Source organism: Chelon labrosus, assembly GCF_963514085.1.
Source record: "Chelon labrosus genome assembly, chromosome: 10".
NCBI lineage: Eukaryota > Metazoa > Chordata > Actinopteri > Mugiliformes > Mugilidae > Chelon > Chelon labrosus.
This window is the reverse complement of record NC_140360.1, coordinates 18011948-18033315: the sequence shown is the minus strand read 5'-3', so window position 1 is coordinate 18033315 and position 21368 is coordinate 18011948. Positions and strand designations below refer to the sequence as shown.

The following is a 21368-nucleotide window of genomic DNA, read 5'->3' as shown; positions in this document are numbered from 1 at the left end:
CCATGAGGGTTTCTTCGTTGTCTACACGTTGGCCTCGGCATTGGTCAGGTTAGAGGTCGGGCTCGTCGGGTTCGGGGGGTTAACGGGCTCCGTTGGACTTGCCGGGTTGGGCGGTGGGCTGGTGGGGCTCACAGTTGTGGCGATGGGGTTGGCCGGGCTGGCCGTGGTGGTGGTGGTGACGGCGGTGGTGATGGTTGCTGTAGGACTTGTTGCCGGGTTGACCGGACTAGTGGCGGTGGGCGGATTAGCTGGTGGGGAAGCTGGGTTAGCGGGAGTCACGGGGCTGGTGGAGTTGACGGGAGCTGGATTGGTGGGACTCGCCGGGTTTGCGGGAGCCGGGCTGGTGGGGCTGGCGGGATTCACTGGATTGGCGGGGCTGGAAAGGTTAGCGGTGTTGGTTTCCGCTTGCTGCTCGGGTCCGTTCTCCAGAGGTCGCCGGACAACCGCGGGAGGCTGAAGCATTATCCGAAGTCGCTGCGAGAGAAAGGGAATATCACGTTAGAGTTAAACTCAAGATGGGAAAATGTGATGATCAAACAAGAAACCAACAGCAGATTATTTCCTTCTTACCTCTTTGTAAGTGCCCTTGAGCCCGAGAAACATATAGATCATGTATCCGGGTATAAGTACCATGGAGGACAGCGCCATGAGCCAGCCTACTCCCTGACCCCAGCCTGGGAACACATAGTCTCCCATTTTCAGAGGAACCATTTGTATGGCGCTGAACAAGAACACCCCCTGTGGGAGACATGAGACGCTTTATGCATCATGACACCACTGACTTCAGGCAGCGCTGCCTCAGCCTGACATGGCTGCAGGCAGGTAATATTGACTTTTTTTATCGTTTCATTTCTCATGCCGTGACTTTAGATGTTCTATTAGTTCAGGGTACTCACACCGACGATGAGAGGGGTGAACACGACCCAGCACAACTTCCACCATATACAAGGTTTGTAGCCAATCATCTCCTGGATGTTGTCGTAGAACTTGTTCACACCTGCGAGACAAATGAATCTATGATCAAAATATTCATATCCAATTTATTTCAATTTGCTGCTGGTCTGCCATGCATGATGATGAGGACGGTGAGGTGGAACACATGAGTGCTCATGACCTTGGGACTGAACAGCGTTTGAAGCTGCGGAAATGTCTCTGGATAGGTGGGAGCGTTTTCTAACCTTCAAATTCGTCCCGAATTTTTCATGTGTGTGATGTTTGACCCGGGTCATTAGTGGAATGGTTTAGGAAAATACACATTTGAATGATAAGTTTGTTGTTTTGCACAAAAACGTTGATGATACACACCGTAGCACCAGGATATGGAGATGCATTCAAAGAAGACCAAGAACAGCAGACACATCCCACTGGCAGAGTAGTAGTCAAACAGTTTAAACACATAGATTCCACCCTGGTTACAGAAGAATGGATAAGAGTTATAAAGGCCTTTATGCGCAGGTATACTCTAGTATTGTGATTGTTAACAAATCCAAGTCTAAACTGCATCCTCTACACAGATGCATGGAGTTTACTTGTATGTTTTATTACATTCTCCATCTCTTTTACTCATTTGTTCAGTCTTGTGCCCTGAATAGTCAGTGGTAACATGAGAGAGCTGCCCTGCTGTACCTGTGTGATGTTTGAAAGTCCGATCACATAAGACACCAGACAGACAACAGCGATGAAGATCTCTCGTCTACCCCTAAGAGCTCTGGGAAACTCATCCACCAGAGCAGTGATGAATCCTTCAACAGTGCAGAACTGAAGGACAGAATCATAGAAACAACATTAAGCACGAGTAGGAATATATATTTTCACCTTGCTGCTTTTCCATTCCATGATAGGAAACATGTTTTGATTATGTTAAGTATCGATTCTGTGGAGGCCTCTGAATGTTTTGCAAAATGTACTCTTCCAGAGGAGCTCCATTTTACTGGTTAGACTAACTGATGATGACAAATGAAAAGGAACTGCATTGTGCAGCAAACCATGGGACAAAAACACTAACCTAATCTTCTGAATGACCAAGCATCCACTCCGTGGAGGCCATTTTGGTAATAGTCCTGATTTGCAAGAGCGCTATTGCTGTGACATTTAGAATTGCGTTATAATTTATGTCTTTTACTTTAAAGTGCTGGTGGTCATGGCCAGTGTATAACTGCATGTATGTTTCTCTAACTGCAGCAGCTCGTTTCCAAGTATCATACACAAAATAAAGACACACAGACAGTGGGACCTACGGCCATATGGAGGTGATAAAGTTGCATTAAAAATACCCGACAGCTGATGTCAAAGCCCAGCTATATCTGTCCACAAGAAGCAAATTGCATGCTTATCATGCAGGGAGCAGGGGTGAGCTGCATGATATGTACCTTCATTTAAATATTTAGGTCAGCCCATGAGCAGATCATCTCCAAGCCCCTTACCTGGCTGTCTATCCCCAGCATGAGCAGCATGGAGAAGAACAGAATGGCCCAGAGAGGAGACACAGGCAACTGGGTTACAGCCTCCGGGTAGGCCAGAAAAGCTAAGCCAGGACCTGGATAGTAAACACGGAAATCACATTGAATCAGGGTTATTCCCACAACATGACCGCAAACGTGTGTATTCACGCAGAGGTGTCGACAAGAGCTGTGTTTAGCAGTCGTTATCAATGACAGCGCACCTTTTTTTTTTTTTGTGCAAAGATGAAATCATTACATTAGAAAGCGATCTGTAATTACCTGACGCTGCTACGTCGGCGATGTCTTTCTTTGTCACGTGTGCCATGAAGCCGACAATGGAGAAGATTACAAAGCCAGCAAACATGCTGGTACACGAGTTGATGCAGCACACAATGATAGAATCTCTGAAGAGAGGAAAAATGTAATAGTGCTGTTGTCAAAAATGTATTTATTTATTTATTTTAAATCTTTGCTGCTTTATTGACCTTTTCTAAAAACGATTCACACAGGAGAGATGCTGTGAGAGCGCACCACTGCTTCTGATCTTAACACATCATCAAAATTAGAAATTCTAAACATATTTTGATTAAGAAATCTCACCAAATATTACAATTGTTTTCGCAGATGCAGAACAGATGAGAAAGATTTGAAAGCAGCTCACAAAATGACTGCAACTATTTTTATGTAACTGATTGTTGATGTGACCCAGAACCGTGGGGCTGCTGGAGAAAACAGTCTACGCAATAATATTCTTTTCTTTCCTCCAGCACATACTCCATCAGAAAGAAACAGCGTTCTCCATGGATTTTTATTATTCACGCCAGGAACTCACAGAAACAAGACCTTTTAATGGCCCTCACCAAGTAACCTTGAATAAGATCTTAGGGAATATAATATGGTAAAATAGCAGCAATTTAATTACCGCCATCTTCAGCTGTTACAATTCGCTCTCATGTATTATACGCAGCCGCATTCACAGAACACATCCTGTTCAGGAGCCTTCACCATTCTTACCTGTAAACATTGTTATTGAACGGGTTGTAGCTGCCTAGAGCTATGAGTGACCCCAGTCCCAATCCATAGGAAAAAAAGATCTGGGTAGCCGCATCCAGCCATACCTGACAGTGAAACACAAGTGTTTAGCTGCGTGAGACTGAGTTCTGCTCAGTCAGGCATGCAGCGCATAGGAATGAATCATATAATAATATGCCATTACCTCCGATTCTTTGAGCTTTTCAAAGTCAGGGGTTATATAGAACAGAATTCCCTCCCTCGCTCCAGGAAGAGACACCCCACGGATGAAGAGAATAAACAGCATGAAGTATGGATATGTCGCTGAGAAGTAAACGACCTGTAAAATGTGACACGGTTATCAGCAGGGTTGCATCATAAGGACATGTATGATCCACAGAAATGTGATGTTCTGGAATACATTTCCATGTGGTTTGTAGCTCAGCACATAGATCACTGCAGCTTCACTTTAAATCATCTCTCTCTGTCTCTGCGCCTTTATGACACAGTGCATACAGTTTCTAAGCAAAATGTGGAGGGGGGTTGGGGGTTGGGGGGTGGGGGGTTGCTTCTGTGACCAAAACAAATTTTATTTTCCACGGTCATGTGATGAACTAGACTTTGGAAATGTGGCACCACAAGGGACAGAAACTGCTCCAAGTGAAAGGAGAGGACAGAACCAGATTGTAGCGTGTGGCTGTTTGTTGCTCCTCCTATCGTGAATCCACACTCGGTGTAGACAATTTGTCAGGAGATTTGGAATTAGAGGAGCCTCCGTGAGGCAGAACAGGATTAGTGAACATGAGTTTTTTTGGTTTCACCCTTCTTACTTTCAAATCAATCCGGACAATGCCGACTACAATCTGAATGATTGATGAGGTGATATTAGACTGATTAATATTGCATAGATCCCACATGCTGCTCCTTATTGGGAACCAGTATAGCATCATAAGAGCTCTTTGGTAATCAAATCTGGCAAATATCTTACCTTCCCTGTCCAGCCAACCCCTTTCCAGATACAGAAGTACACAAGGACCCAGGCAATGGCTAGTGTTATTGCCAGTGGCGCTCGAATCTGGCCTGGTTTTTCCAAGCCATCAGTCATTTCATGCATGTTGCGCCTATAAGTCAGGGAAAGCAACAATAAGACTATTATGCACACAGGGACATAACCATGCAGCAGAGGCGGCTGCCTTTTATATATCGCAGGGAAGCATTCAGTATAGTTTAAAGCACTGGCGTTGTGAAGAGGAAGAGAAGGCGGTCAATATCTTACTCCCAAAACTCCAACACTGAGCTGGTGAGATTGGTGGTGTCTGCAATGGAGTAGTTTGTATAACATTTTTCTGTGTTCCATGGATTGTTACATGAGCTCCAAGGAAGGTCCTGCAAAACAAAAAAAATGTTGTTTCTGTCTTTTCTCCTTTACAAATTTGGGGATTTCTTACAGATATCACAGGCTCCATTCCTCGTGAGCAGACCCTATGCTGGTTTCAGCATAGGGTTTTTTAATGAGGCACACTACATCATACTTACAGTGGTGAAGGAGTTGTACAGGTAGTAAATGGCCCAAGAAATGATAACAATGTAGTAGATGTTAAGCCAGAAGGACAGGACAGCTGCTGCAAGGCCCACACCTAACACAGAAAAATGAATTAGGCACTGTAGTGAAATGCGGCCTCCATAAATCCTGATAATGAAAACATCAAATGTCACTTTTTTTTTTTTTCTTTCTTTTTTTTTCAGGATGCATTGCTGCAAACCAAATATTTTCTCCATGTAGGTCTGATATAGAGACACGTTTACTGTGAAATATTTTGTTTATATACCTTTAAACATAGGAGCCAGTTTCCACACACCAAGCCCTCCAATTGAGGTGTACTGACCGAGGGAGGTTTCCAGTAGGAACAAGGGGACCCCAGCAAATATGAGGGTCAGAAAATATGGAATCAAGAAGGCCCCTGGATGGACAAAAGTAGATCATGTTATGCATTTCAAAAATGACCAATCCGAGGCTAAAACTGCGCTGACGCACTGCTTAAAAGCCCGCAGCACAACGTCAATTAATTAGGCTTGCAAATTCAGGTGATCTTAATTCTTTTCATGCTCTCGACGCGGTCGGTTAAGCTCGACTACGTGCATCACAGACCAGAACAGGCCGTGCAGTGTGCATAAATAAACTGTGAAATGTTTACCTCCGCCGTTTTTTCCACAGAGATAGGGAAATCTCCACACGTTTCCCAGTCCAATTGCATAACCCACACACGACAGGAGAAAATCAAATTTTCCCGCCCATGTTTCTCTATCAGGCAAGTCCTTTTTCTGCTTTTCGGGTTTCACGTCCAGCGTCTTGGGTTTGTCATTATTAGTGGCCACCTCGTTTAGTTCTGTGACTTGTCCATCCGTTTTGGTGCCGTTCGTCGCCATGTCTCTGGATTTGGCAGAGGTCCTGGCAGTCGGACGGGAGGCTTCAGCACCAGTCCACGTAGACAGCAGCTTCGCGGTTTTTGCACCTAACCTTTGGAGCAAATGTCTGGAGGAGAATGCCTGTGCACACACGGCTCGTCAGTCGCCGTTAACCTGGAATCGTGAATAGAGTAAATGGTTGTTGTTGTTTTTTTTCCAGCGGGCGCAGAAAATGCATGATATGCACACATTAAGCACAGCAATCATTCAGTCCCTGGCAAGTGCAATGAAACAATGCAAATCAAATTCAAACACACATTATTTAACTTTGAAATATGCATTTTAAAAACGCCGACAGACGCATCTCCCGATGATTTGGCACGCTGGCAAATTTTTCATTCATATCAGACTCAACAAACAGTAAAAACCATCGATGGCAGAGTCATGCCGACTTGCCTCCACAACTAAAACACAAACGACAGATTGCACGTAAATTAACAGCAGTCAAAACGAGCCGCGGACAGCAGACACGGCAGCCTAAACACAGCCTGCAAATAAATATGTCAAAAGGGAAAACGGAAACTGACACCACTGACAGAGACGAAAAAGGAAAACTTTGAAGGAATTAATTGCACGATTCAAAACATGCACTTCGAGCGCAAGACGCACCGTGGCAATAGCAAATAGCCTATGAGAATTAAGCACAATGAAGTCCACCTATTACCACCTACAGAACCTCCTAAGTCTCATCCTCACACGGAATCGAAAGCAGCAGGGATGCAGAGAGGTCTCAAACAAACTGGAACACAAAACGCACAGTGGAGACAAAGGGATGTCCAATGCGTAAAAGCTTTACGCATCGGGCTGCACAAATAGCTACCTTCTCCTGTCCGATTAGCTGAGAACCACACGCGTTAATAAACGCACGAGAATGCGTCTGCACATTTGACACATCCAGCAGACCGACAAACGGTAATCAGTTCTGCATTAAACTGAGTGTAACATCGGAGAACATCGTGCAGTCATTACACTGACCCCAGCAACATATTTTTAGCCACATTCTCATTTCAGTCACTCTCACCATCACCGCAATGAAAAAAAATATATATATATATATTTATATACGAATCATGCGTTTACCAGACTCGTTTGTTTTGGGGTTTAAACATGCACACACGCACAGACAGACGCGAGAATCCAGCACCCAGTTTACTCACAATGAATCTGTGATTTGTGCCGCCGAGGGTACGCTGCCTGCCACAAATCTCGAAACGAGGTATCCGTAGATTCCTCCTGTGGGCGAAGTTGTAAACTCCCAGTATTTCTTGAAACATAAAGAGATTTTACTTCCATTAAAAGACTTAAAGGGACCATGCAGCGTCAGAGGTGTCCAAGCAGGAGCTGTCCAGCGGGGAGCAGTGCTGAAGACCAGGAGGAGGAAGAGGAGGAGGAAGAGGAGGAGGAGGAGGAGGTGGCTGAATCAACACGGGCAGCAGCCGCTTCGCCTTGTGCGACTGTCTAACATCAACAGCCAGAGACTCAACTCCCATCTACACAGCCTCAATGTCATCTCAAAGTCGCCCCCCCACTCCTCCTTCTCCTCATCCTCATCTATAGGCTGGACTGACATCGCACTTGCAACGTGTGTTTTTTTCTATTTTTTTTTTTCATATTTAAAATTCTTATACTCTTTCCATTTGACATTAATAAGGAGGCGTTCACGTTTTCGCCACCAGCTCCTTAAAAACAAGTTTTGCAAACCCAAGAACTAAAATGCAGGCTTCCCTTTCAAACTGGACTCCTGTTTCAAGGTGATTCATATTGCTCAGTTTTTGGGGCTTTTTTAAAAAGTCTTTATTTCGTTTTATTAACCGTTGTGAAATAGGATTTGAGGATCTCCTCCGCGCCAGAAATACAAGATGTGACCCCCCCCTCCTCCTCCCCTCTCTCTCACACACACAAGCACACACACACAGGAGAAGAAAAAAAAAAAACAACCCTCCTCCTCCCCCCCATTAATAAAATGTATGATCGAGGTGCAAAATGGAAACATAATATAAGCAGCACTATCAGGTCCAAACGCGTGCATTCGGGAGGTAAGGCCAGTCAGAGGCTGTCGGCAAATCTGGCAAATTGTGATAAAGGGAGCCCGTCAATAAAGGGAGGGAACACTGGCTGGTTGTCTAACTCTGCCTGTAATCGTCCAAAGCCCCGACGTCTTCGACAATTGAGGGGGTGATGTGAGAAGAATAAACTCGTGGACTGTAAGCTCGAATTTTTTAAAAATAGAAAGAGGGGAAAAAAAGTAAGAACAGGGGAAAAAAAATAAATGTTTTAAAAAAGCAAACACGCGAGGATGTGTAAAAAAAGAAAAATACGAACACGTGGAGAAATTCACCGAAGACTGGATCCAACCGTGGATATTTTTTTTTTATTATTTTTTTTCTTAAGAAACCGTCCGGAAAGTAGAAGACGAGAACTAAACATATATTTAAGGAACAGCTGCCACGGTAAGTGATCCACTGCTTGTATAAAGACGCCCACTTGTTTGATTTACTTATTATTTATGTTGATATATATTAAGCACTTTTTTTTTTCTCTAACTCAGCTATTTTTCATGCGTGAACAGTGATGTCACGTTGGCTTCCACTTGCCCGTCCTTAACTTGAAGCTTTTGTAGTTTGCCTCCATGCTTGTAGTTTGTTTTCACGCTACGCACGTGTTTGGCTGCCATCACTCTCTAAAAGTCAGCAGGGAATTAACTTTTTTTTTTTTTTTTTTTTTTTTTTTTTAATGTCACAGATTTGGGGTGAAAGCTGACTGTGGTGCAAACTGCTGGAAACGCTCTGAGATCAGGAGCGGTTAGACTCCAGTGTGAACGCTCCCATCACAGGCTGAGAGGGCACCAGATGGCAAACCAATGAGGGGTGAACTAACCTACTAAATGATACCACATGAAATGCAGCATTTAAAATCCCATCTGGGCTGCAGTCCCCGCGGACACGGAGTGTGAAACATGACACATATTTATACACCTGCCGATGGAGCACACAGGCATGTCCAATGGGCTGGTGACATGCGCTCTCAGCCAGCTGACCTCCTAACCCCGCAGCTCTGGTTTTTGTTCAGCTCGCCGCCCCTTTCACCAGCAGCCCTCGATCTCTTAATTTCAGTTGCAAGCTCGCGTTTGACTCCCTTGCAAATGCCGTGTGTGCTCCATTAGGCTGGAATTACTTGTCCTTTCTTGTAATGGCTTTGAGTATGTGACTGAGATTGAGGCTCGTGTTGCCCCTCTTTACGGACCCAGTGGGTGTAAAATCGGTTTGATATCGGGGTGGTGTTTGCAGAGGAATGCAGTTAAGATGAAATTCACTTTGCACTGAAGATTTCCTGTTGATGCTCTCGTCACTTCTTTTGCTAATTCACTGGCACTGCGGATACAAATGAAAATAATGAAATTATTAAGTGAAACACTAGTTATTATCAAAGTTGAAAAACGTGTGAAAGTGATGCAAATTTTAATGACCACAAAGTGTCTCAAACAGTTTTGAAGTAGCACTCTGAGGAGGACGGGAAGCCGCCATATAAATCTGCCCTCCATTTTCTCCCTTGATGTCAGTACTTTCCTAAAACCCCACCTTGAAACGATTGTCTTTACCGCTCTGTAATCTCTATTCTGTCCTCAGAGCGACTCTCACTTTCTCCTCACAGACTCATATTTTTTTTATTTTTTTTGCAACACCACTGAGCAATTTGAGGCCACAAAATGAACTGATTAGCATGATGATTAGTCATTAGTATGCTAATCATAAGCAAGTCCCATATTTTATTCATATTGTCGCCCAGTTGTTTTTCTCCTACTGCTGGAATTGTGTACACATCCCGTTTTATTTTTATTGCAAACATGCAAGTCAGTCTGGTGACTGCTGACGAGCCACGGTGAGAATCGGGGTTTCGCCTGGAGTGGTTTTAGCAAAACGTTAGCATCCGGAGGCGCAGGAGCTAGGAAGGATGTATGGAAGATACATGATGGAGAAAATAAAACACAGAGCAACTTTACTAATTTAGTGACAGAAGAAACAAATGCTTCAAACCTCTTTTGAGGATAAATCTGGTTATTAGAATAAAAATCTGCAAAATTAAGTCTACTGGGTGTTTAAAATACAAATAAGTGTTTTCAGGTAATCCCACAAAGAGTTGTGCTGTCAGAAGCCTGGTTGTGCGGCCTCTTTTCCGTCGCTGTCTGCTCTTTCTTTCCATCAGCCTGTAACCGGGATCGCTGCTGTACATTTTTCTTGACTTGCAAGCAACCGAGAGAGCGTATAGCACGGTACCTCTGCGCCGCCACTTGTGCCTTGACGATACAGAGGCTGGCACGCGTGAATTTCGACGGGGAGGTAATGCATAACTGAATAATGGCTCGCTCAGTATTTCTGTGTAGAGCACAAATATAATTTGGTCTTCCCTCCCCGGGGATGATTGATGAAATTTACCTCACACCTGCGCACACTGCGCGTAGATGCCAGAGACATTCACTGCATGCAGCATCTTGTGTTTTAAGTCACCACGTTGTGATCTCCACGGCGTACAGCCTCTAAAGAAATTACTTCAAGGCTAGATACTCTTATTTGTCTACGCTTCTTTAGTCTAGCGTTTGTTTAGCATGACCTAAATTGCTGTGAAGTGAGTGCCTCAGCAGCTCTGTCTCGCCTCTTTCTTTTTCCTTCCCCACATCTTTCTCTCTCTGTCTCTTTGTATGCATCCCGTTCTCTCTCTCTCGCTCTCACACACACACACACACATACAGATGCGTACAAACAAGCTGAGAGGACATTTTTTGGATAGCAAACAGCCAGATTATTTGCCAGATGATTTACATGCACTGTGAAGTACTGTAGGATGGTTAATAATATTTCAGGAATATGGAGTGAGGCGTCTGAATTTTGTGAGCTTCCTGATTTTCTCCTTGGTGTGCTTTCTCTTTCTGATTTTACCTTCTGAACTATGCAAAGAACTTAAATCCCACGGCTCTATCATGTTCCTCTTTTGGGATTTAGATGTAGCGTTTGACGCTCATTCAAAAGAAATGCTGTTTCCCACAAATCCGATGGAATGAGACAGTCATGATTCAAGAGACATCCAGCCCAGTTTCAGGTTTAACATGTTTGGCATCAACCCGTCAACATGCACCGAGCAGGCAGGACGGAGACAGGTACCCGTGCTGCTCTGTTGACAGCCCTGTGTGACAGCCAGCACACGGTGTGGGTTTAGTAAACATATGACCTCCGTGATAACCAGTATGGGGGCACTAAATCGCTTCAAATTTTGTACATGTGTTGCTAGGCAACAGCATAATCGGTCTCCGTCTCCCCCTCCTTATACGGCGCTCTACTGGGATTGCTGTGCTTCTATCACTGAAAATGGTTAATTAACTTCTACAAAAAGTCCATTAATGGTGCAGATTAGGCTTCTGTGGGTTAAAAGGCGCATTGAGGCTGCACAGGAATACACGCCAACGTACGAACGCACGTCGAGCTTTTAAAAAGGCCTTTGAAATGAATTATCCTGGAACCATGAATTTAGTTGTATTCTAGCAATAACGGCTCAAATGGCTCTTATGAACAATGTAATCAATATCACAAAGGTAACGTAGCAAATTGGATGCTGACAAACTAATTTGCAGACGCCGTCTCTGCTATAGTTGAATCCAAGAATATTGCTTTTACAATGGCTGCTACATTTAATGCTATCATGTCAGAAGAAAAATGCGTTGTTGCCATAGCCTCATAGTCTAGATTTATGTTTGAAACGGTGCAAGCGTAACACACACAATGTATAGTATTTGTCTAAACTGATTCTTTGCTTATACTGGACATTTACTGAATATCTCTTGACCACAACTGTAAAAACATACATCACTGAATAAAAAAGATTAAAAAAGTAAAACACTATGAACAGAAATGTTGGATAAGAGTGGATATGTCATGAAATACATGATATGTGCACAAAGGAATTTGTCAATATGAAGTAAATTCTTCATCATAACATAATTATAATAAATATTGACTGTTAACTAAATGCTGTTATTTTGTACAGTGAGATGAATTGTATCATTGCTGGCATTTAAATAAAAGATGACAGCAGCGACTTCACTGGTGTTAAAATAATCGTTTCCTGTTCCCCAACATTAGGTCTTACTCTCAGGAGAGGGCCTAATTGGATACAGATTTATGATGTAACATTTTCTTATTTTTTCAAATTTATCCTTCAACAGACAAGAGTCCATGCAGATTCTATTGGTGCCACTGTCCTTGTTTATTAGGACACATTCAGTGTTTGAGTACTTACAAAGAAAAAACCTTTTCATTGAGGTCAGCCTTAGCTTTGGCACTGAACCCGTGTGCTGGTCCTGCAGCACTGTCCTCTTTCTTTCTTTCTTTCTTATAATATAATAAAACGCAAATAATATGAACCAAAATAAGCACAATAAATATGTCTCTCATTTGAATAGTTTTATTATATCTGCCTACATTAAATGCTTTTTAAATCACCATCCTCGATACGTATGTATTTATGTATGCTTAACGTCAAAGGTACAGAGTATGGTAATAGCTGAAATTATACTCTAATTGTCTCATGCTTCTTCCTCCTGTATCCTTTTCCCTGCTGTTAAGAGTTGCGCGTCGCCTCCCATAATTGTTTGCTTGGTAAGACAGTCTAGTCTCGTTACATCATTACAAACGGGGCTGCGGCATAGAGGACGGGAAAAAAAAATGATAGGATTATATTTATATCAGTTTGATTACATATGAATGACAAATCCACAATAATCAGGTTCCTGATCTTTTTGGGGAGACAATTCCATTAATTGTTATATTACTGGGTGTGTGCCACGACTGAGATTATACACAAAACTGAATTGTCACGACGGATAGCCATAATGACACAGTGAGGATTAAATTCTTACAATTACTGCTACAAACCAGAAACTATTTCATCTTTAACTTTGCATTTGCACATTTAAAGGCAAACGAATCCATCCAGTGTGGTGTGAAGGATTTTGAAAGTGTGTACTGAGAAAACAGAAGATTGAAAGTGGAATAGTGGTGTCATGCAGCATGTTATGAATTCCTTGCTTTGCTCTTTGATGGTGTAATTCAAACCCCTACACGGCGCTATATTTTCTTGTTACTGTGCACAACTGGCTCATCGTATATTTTACACCCCAGAAACCTCAACAGAAATGGAGACGGTGGTTTCAATGCACATAAAACGTCTCTGTGTAAGGGGACGTGTGGCCAGTGAAGGGAAGCAAAAGGTCCATCATCAGCATACCCAAATAGGAAGGAGCCAAGACATGGAAACCTTTAAATGGAAGCTTTGACAGAAGCCTGCTATCCTTTCTCCCCACACTGCCCCTGCTAATCCCCTCCATTCATCCACATCACTATGGAAACTGTCTGGATGTGTCACCCTTGCTGCCGAACTTGTGCCATGCAGCCATGTCGGCCACTGACATGGAGATTTTGCAGCAAAATGCTGGCTGACTGCTGTTCCACTGCACGCCACGGGCCTCCATGCAGCGACATTATTGGCTGCTGTGCTGATGAAGGATTATTGCACGTTAATTTGCTTTAGAACCTGGAAAATGACTCTGGTAGAGACAGCGACTGTGAGCTCAAAGCCCTGTAAGAGTAAACCCTTTTAAAAGAAAAACTTGGCTGCATAGTGAGTGGGGAGTTTGAGGTGGCTGGAGCAAATTTTCATATTCCTTGTGCCTGCTACCTATTCCATTTCTTTGCCTTTCCTCTGGCAAAATTGCAGGAGAATATTTGTCATGGTTTTAAAAGGTTTATCAGCTTCAAAGCTGAGGGAGCTGGTCGTCCAACCCATCAGTGAGACCACGCAATCCTTCCAGCACTGACAAGAATGGGTTGGAGCATGTGGACAAAATTTCACTGCTAAGCTCCCAATTCAGAGCTTTTACATAAAGCTGGGAGAAGCGCATTTGCATTTGCCATTGACGTCAGCTTTAATCCATCCCAAACCACTTCTCCAGCCCCCCTCAACGTCTTGGAGAAGAGCTCCAGTAATTGCTAATTACAAGAAAAAGGTGGTAATAATCACAAGCACCATCGGCCCGGTCAGCTAATACTGATGGCTCCAGATACGCTGGAATCGGATGGAGCGCAGCCCACAGGTAAACACGAGACACACAATCAGGGCTGTATACATGCAGCTTGAGAAGTACTCAAGTGGAAGCCCGAACAACCTAATCACACATACATGTATTTTTCCTGTTGCTGTCATCTTACATCTTTTCATAAAAATGCCAAAAGCATCCCCGGCACATGAATTACCTGCCTGGCTGAATTTTGGCCTTAAGCCTACCCTAATGGCACAGCGCAACATTGTTTGGTGTTTTAATTAGATGCTTTTCTGCACTTCAATAGATGCCGTTATTCCAAGCATCTACTTATGGTACCATTAGTATTTTATTTTTTTATTAATTTTCTTGATGAAACAATGACAACTGCCAATTACAGGTTATTACAAGTGAATCTGTAAAGCTTACTTTATCTTAGTGATGCAGCTGAACTTTATATTAATGTCTTCTATCTACTGGAGCGCAGCTTTCCCAGCGTGTGTGGGATTTTTTACTGGATAAGTTTCAACCCTCTATCCCTCTCTGATAATAGTCTAATTTAAGAATGCACAATCAGCTCTGATGTAGATCAAAACTCTACACTCACTTGGCTTTGGCATTACTTAGCAGGGAAGTTTTTTAAAAGCACCACAAGTCTTATTTAAAAGACCACGTCATCTCACAAACCCAGTGCATTAACCAGAAAGAACAGGGAAGTGTGTGGCGAGGCATTTGTTTCGCCATGAGCACTAATTTTGTTTACGTATCACCCTCCGTAGCAAATATTGAACTATGAACTAAATAAATGATGCCTGTAATGAATGATTCACAAGTCATTTGTTCTTACAAATTCACAACTAGCGGTGCCACAGTCAACACTGTTTTAACATTTATGGGAGTGTGTTTGGACCATTCGCTGCCGAGGCAGATGTCATCTTGGCTCTCTCAGCGGAGAAAAGAACATCTGGATCAAAACAATTTTAACAATACAGTTTAAATTCTTGGGCTGCACAGTGGCGAGGTGGTTAGCACTGATGCCTCACAGCGAGAAGGTCCCGGCTTCGAATCCATGGGCCGACTGGGCCTTTCTGTGTGGAGTTTGCATGTTCTTGCTGTGTCTGCGTGGGTTCTCTCAGGGTACTCCGGCTTCCTCCCACTGTCCAAAGACATGCTCATTAGGTTAATTGGTGATTCTAAATTGGCCGTAGGTGCCGTACCTGTCCCGATGACAGCTGGGATAGGCTCCGGCAGACCCCGCGACCATTAACAGGAATAAGCGGTTACAGAAGAAGAAGTTTAAATTCTTTTGGCAAATTCTCCCGCAGTTTCCACGCGGGACAGAGATACACAAATGCAAAAAATACACAAAACAATAACAACAACAAAAAAAAAACACATCTCATCCCCGGTGTGAAGATGCAACAGTTTGTTAAGATTGTTTTGTGATTTCATTACTCCAGATAGTTGAAATATAACATCATCTGAATGAAAGCGAGTGTGAGTTTTCTTACTGTACTCGCTGTTTTTGCCTAACAAGCCTAAGAGTCTAAAGTTGTGCTACTGAGAGGCTGAGGTGCTTTAGGCTAAATTCTGATATCAGCATGCTATCCTGCCTAAGGTGATGATGTTTACTTGAGTGTGATGTTTACTATGATGGCAGTCCTGGTGTGCATGCTGCAACTTGCTAATTAATACAAAACACAAATGACCACTGAAAATAATGTTCACACTTTATTTGGGGATTTGGAATATTTGCACACAGTTTAGTGGCAACTGGTCTGGTAGACCTGAGATAGCTTGTAGATTAAGTGAAAACTTTGACCTGCAGCTGGTGGCAACACAAGTTGATAGGATACATCTTCCGTGAATCACGAAATAACACAAATTGATTTGTCAGATTTTTTTTGATTATGTCCTTGTAGCATTAGATGAAAAGTCTGGGATCATCAACGGAATTCAACCTCTTGGCGCCATGAATATCTGGACCAAATATCATCCACATATCCTAAATTCGTTGTGGCCATGGCATATTAGGAGACCAAAAAAAAGTCAAACTGTGGACAATGCATGATACAAAGTCACAGAATTAATCATCAGATTTGCTCATGCTGAGGCTATGTCACTATTTCAATATTATAGTATCCTTGGGATTCTGAATGTCTTTGGAAATCTTCATGACAGATGGTGAGCAATCCAACATTGCCATCTGTAAAGACAAAATGATTAGCTTAACTAAATATTACACCTAAACTTTAGTATTTTATCAATGTGCTGGAAGATGCCAAAATGTCATCTGAATAAGTTCCAGTAACTTCCTGTCAGCACAGACAATGAGCCCATTCTACATTGTACGGAGGTGATTCTACGTTCATGTTTTGCACTGAACACTTTGAATTCAAACTAGAAATATTAATAACAGTCACCTCTTGTACTACTGTGTCTTTGCCCAGTCGGACCATTCAGTAATCTGTGGCTGCAGGGTTACTAGACCTGCAAGAAGGATGGAGAAGGATGCTGACGTAGTCCACGAGCAGTGTTTAAATATATCTGTCATGTTTCAGTCCCAAGTGGAATACAATATGTTGTAGGTTGGTACATGTGGATGTGGATATAGTAACATTTTGACAGACCAAGCCAGGAAAAATACAAAGAAAAGGTCATTGCATGAGAGCAGTGTGAGTTGTTTTGTTGTTGCTGCAGTGAGAGAGCAGAGGCCTTTTGCCTCTGGATTTGAACAAGTCTGCACAAAGCATGAAAACAATGGATACATAAAATTAGAAGTCATGTTAAACTGTCCTCAAAATGAGTTGTCGACACGATCTAAAAGAGGAAAAAATTTAGCTATCCTTATTTGTCAGTTTGCCAGTCTTGCTCATGTGCTTTGGCTGATAGTTCAGTTCAGTTTTCAATTCTAATCACTTCATTTGTCTGACAGGCTGATAGTTCTGTTTAACTTACTTGCGTCGCCGTGATCTCCCGTGTCTCCCCGTGGCACAGTAAACTGTACAGAGTGAACCACATTTTATTCAGTGAGGCCACTGGCAGACTGGAAAATGGGTTTAAAGTTGCCCAATTAATCAGTGTGATGAATGTTTTAGCACATAGGCATGTATTCCATTAGTGGCTTTTTCCACTGGGGGCATTAAAGAGTTTCGGGGTTTTTAGACATTTGTCAGCATCTATTTTCTATTTGCTTTAAAGCGCCCGCAAGTTAAAGCTCTCTCTCCTTCCCTTCCAACAGATTACCTTATATTTGACTGTTCTTAATGTATTTTTGAGCATCCTTCTGGGCGTTTTCTTATAAATAGCAGCTTATTTTGTTCGACAGGATTACTAGTTCTTTATTTTTTTCGAGCTTGTGCAAAATATTCTTGTGGTCTCCATGAGAGCGCTCCACATTGCACAAGCAGTGACGCATAAGCAGTAATGGGTGTAAAAAAGAAAGCCTTTAGAATAAATGCAAGCCTTTAAAGGCATGTAAGGTCAAGAGACACACATTCACAGTGGAGCTGCGCTAAGAAACTGCCCTTTTGATTTCAGATAGATCTTCTTTCGTTCTTCTAACTAGCGCAGTCGCTAAATGGTGCTACTTAACCTTTCGCACTGGGCTGGGATGAAGAACATGGATCACATTTAGCTTTATGAGAGAAGCCGTGGCGATGTGTTAATATACTGCTGTCACTGTCAGACATGACATGCATGTCAGGACGAACCCAGAGGTTGTGACTGTGTGCTACATGCCCTTTGGTGTGTGTGTACGTATATCTGCACACATGTAGAGATGGCAGTCGAACTGGTGTAAGACACCCTTCGTGCGTGCGTGTGTGAAAATATGTTCGCGCCGCGTGTGCCGATAGAAATGTGAACGATCACCACGGCGCATGAGCCGAGTGATGCAGCACCTCCAATGTATCCGTCTCCTAAAATGGGGCAAGCGCGTGAGCAAGAGATGAAGTCACTTCATTTAGTTGTTGGCAATGGCATCAGGAAACATTGACCTTTAGATGGTTCCTTGAGGCCATGATGTGAGTCACATGACAGCCGGATATTTACAGTTCCTCTCGTCACTGGCCTTGTCAAATCACGGCACACTTCACTGAAGCCCAGCAGGCCCAAGGCTGGACTTGCAGGAATGCAGAAAGATGCATAGGTGTTTTTCCCCTCTTTTAGGCCAAGCTCAGTGCAACCCTGAATAACGCAGAAGAACATGGGGGCATTGGGGGACACATGTGCACGTTAGTGTGAGCTCGTGGCAGTTTGCATGAGTGTGTGGGTGCACAAAAAAAAAAAGAAAAAGCAGAAGCGAGAGAGTGAAACATACAAAGAGTGACACAGACTGTCTGCGGGACCAATGCATTTCAGGCCAATTTCTCTTATGAATGAGCCTCTGGAGGGCATTCATCCCCAGACAGCTCCATGAATTGTATAACAAATAAAACTGTACTCCGAGACCCACGTCTCACAGAAGACAAATTGTCCGAGGTTGAAATCGGTAAAACAACAAATTTTTCTGTTGCTCTTTCATATGTAGGATTCCTTTGAAACAAGGCAAATGCAAATGTATCATGTCATGTATCAAGGTCCTGACAGGTTTCATAACTTGTAGTTTCTATTTGCATTGGTAATATTAAGGTCTTTTATGTAATGTTTCTGGTCCCTGAACTTGCCTCAAGCCAGATAATCCTAGAAAAAGGAGGCATGTATAAATACTGCTCTCACAGATTTCATAGTCTCGTCTCTCTACTACAACCGTGGTTGAAGTACTCTGCTCCCAAAGAGGGTTGTGTGTTCTGTGTTCACAAAAAAGGTCCACATGTGCAGCCCTTCAACTTCATATGATAACTGGACTTTTTTTTTTTTTTTTTTGATAAAATCTGCGTTCACAAGTTTTGAATTGTTTTCTGAAAAGGCAGAGGTGGATGGTGAGTTTAGATATTGTAATTTAGTCATACAGAGTTTTCTCATGCACGTGCATTTCCAACATTAAGTTACCTGCTTGTTAGCTTGCTAGCTTAATTTGTTAGCCTCGGTGGCTTCTGGACTCATTCGGTTGCCTAGCAGCAGTGTTCTCATGACTTACACCTGCTGATGTTACCACCGGAACGGCGAGCATTTAATGTACACAACTTCCCATGTCATAACCGCGAGCTCGCACCTTCCATTTGAAGAGTAGCTGCCAGCTTTGGGTGCAGCCCCAAACGATAGTATTAAGTGAGAGTGTTAAACCAAGAATAAGGATGCCATGTTTTTTCTTATACCAAAAGTGTTATCTTCCAAGGCAGCACAATTTTTGTGAGAGCCATGAGATCACATGGCAACGCATATCTTGTCAGGCTTCAAGTCATGTACCTTGTTTCACAGAACTATATTCTCCCTGTTCTATCTCTCTCTCTTTTTTTTTTTTTTTTTTGGTTAAATATCATTTGAAAACATTTATTGGTAATCTTTATTTTTTGCACATCATCTTTTTTTTAATCTAATTTAAAGGTAGTATTTAAAGGTAGAACCCAATTTACAAATTCATGTTTTATTCATAAACACTCTATTATTCTTTAATTTTTACTTTTTTATTATCAGTGTATCTCAGGTCAGATCATAGAATCACAATGTTAATATTAATTGTAAAATGCATCTGGCTATCCAAAAGGGGAGAGGTAAGATTTTGAGTGAAATGTGGGAACCCCGCTTTCTCTCCATACATTCTCAACAGAGCAAACTTTCAGATTTAACGGCGCCGAGGTTATGCCACTATTCATTTTACTTGGGAATGTCTGAAACATTGTCAGAAACCCTGAGGGCCCTTGGATTCCATTTCAGAGAGCAGCTATTTGAGGCGAAGAGGAGAAGGCAGCGACACTGACAAATCCAAAATGGGGTGTGTGTGCACGCAGGGAGGATCTTTGCAAAGACAGGCAACCCTTGTCATTTGCTACAAGGGCTTGAAATAACATTTATGCATGTGAGCTTTTGTTATTTGGGGGTCCACATACGTCAATTAATACCGCATCTGTAAACGTAATTAAAGATTTTCATTAAAAAATATATACATTTTTTTTCTACAAGCCTACATTAAATCTCAGCATGATGAAGGCGCCAAAATTAAAAAAATGACACATAAAACAGGGTTACTACTCCTAGCAAGGGATAAAAAGACATTCATATACCCCATATGGTGAGTTTACTGGTATTTTAAGTCAGTTAGGAAGGTTAAAACTGCGACATAAACCCAAACAGACTTATTCAGGAGTTGTAATGTTGCATAACGTGGCAAATCTGCTGCATTTAATCATGAGTCTAGGTCAATTAGATCATTTTGTATTGCGCACTAGCATTACTACTAGTACTTCAAAAAACAAAATAAATAAATAAATGGTCTTACAGGAAAGTGTTTTTAGCTTTAGACAACAGCTTTGCCCTTAATATTGTTCTTACAAACCTTATATGTTTCCAGTTTTTGCTGACATTATCAGAAATGTGATAATTCCACCTGATATTTATTCTTGTGGTCATGTTGGGTGGTGGCTGCCGTTCATTATTAAAAACATTTTGTCCACCCTGTTGGCATACGATTTATTTAACAATTGAAACTGTTGGCATCTAAATTCTTATTTCACAGTGACCACACCAGGAAATTACATTTGTTTACATTAGCACATACACGTCTGTATTCATGCAGATGTGTTTCGGCTCTAGAGACGTCACCATCTGATTTGTAGAATATCGATGTGTTTAGTTAGCCAAACTGAGGCAACACAGGAAAAACCTCATGGATTTTAATATTTCACTCGACAAACCTCCTTTTTATTTTCTCACCACTGCCAGGGCATAGCTCACTCGATGATTAATCTCCAGACAACATCGTAACGGCTCTTTTTGCTGCCACAAAGCAGAAACACATTTTCTCTCTTGCTTGAAGGGAACTTCATCCGCCATATATCTGAGAGGATTTTATTTTTTTTTTCTGGGTGTCTCATACACTATGATAGAAGTTGGGTGGAGGAAGTGGGGGCTAGGAAGGGTGGTAGGCGACTTGACTTGGTGGTCCAGTGGACTGGAAAACGCTGCCCCCTGGCAGAAAGTTAGTGAGTGGCTGTATCTGCGCTGGAGCTAATATGGCCACTGGCTCATTAGAGCTCTGATGTAAGGAACACTGTGTAACGCCAAGTGCCTCGGCGCAAAGAGTTTCGGAAAGGAACTACAGAACGCAGTGAAGCAAAGTGAAGACGTCCCTCTCCCTCATCTCTAAAAACAAAACCTTCAATTTGAGTTAGACGCTGTCACTGGTGAGAAATTGGGATTCTCTGCTGAAACGCTCGCTGGGCGGTCAGGGAGGCTTTCATAGTGAAAAAGCAGTGTGCATCATT

At 42.5% G+C, this 21368-nt stretch overlaps 1 protein-coding gene across 1 annotated transcript; it reads right to left on the bottom strand.

Moving 5' to 3' along the window:
- Positions 1-21: 21 nt before the first annotated feature.
- Positions 22-5893, bottom strand: LOC311493944 (sodium- and chloride-dependent GABA transporter 1-like; the record flags this gene model as incomplete). Its single annotated transcript, XM_084552765.1, has 14 exons — positions 5648-5893; positions 5282-5413; positions 4989-5089; positions 4729-4838; positions 4441-4573; positions 3658-3792; positions 3456-3559; positions 2721-2845; positions 2424-2536; positions 1627-1758; positions 1306-1408; positions 897-997; positions 571-738; positions 22-474 (listed from the first exon to the last, which is right to left on the bottom strand). The coding sequence occupies exons 1-14, from the start codon at positions 5877-5879 to the stop codon at positions 22-24; spliced, it is 2142 nt and encodes a 713-aa protein (XP_084408891.1). The 5' UTR covers positions 5880-5893.
- Positions 5894-21368: the final 15475 nt, after the last annotated feature.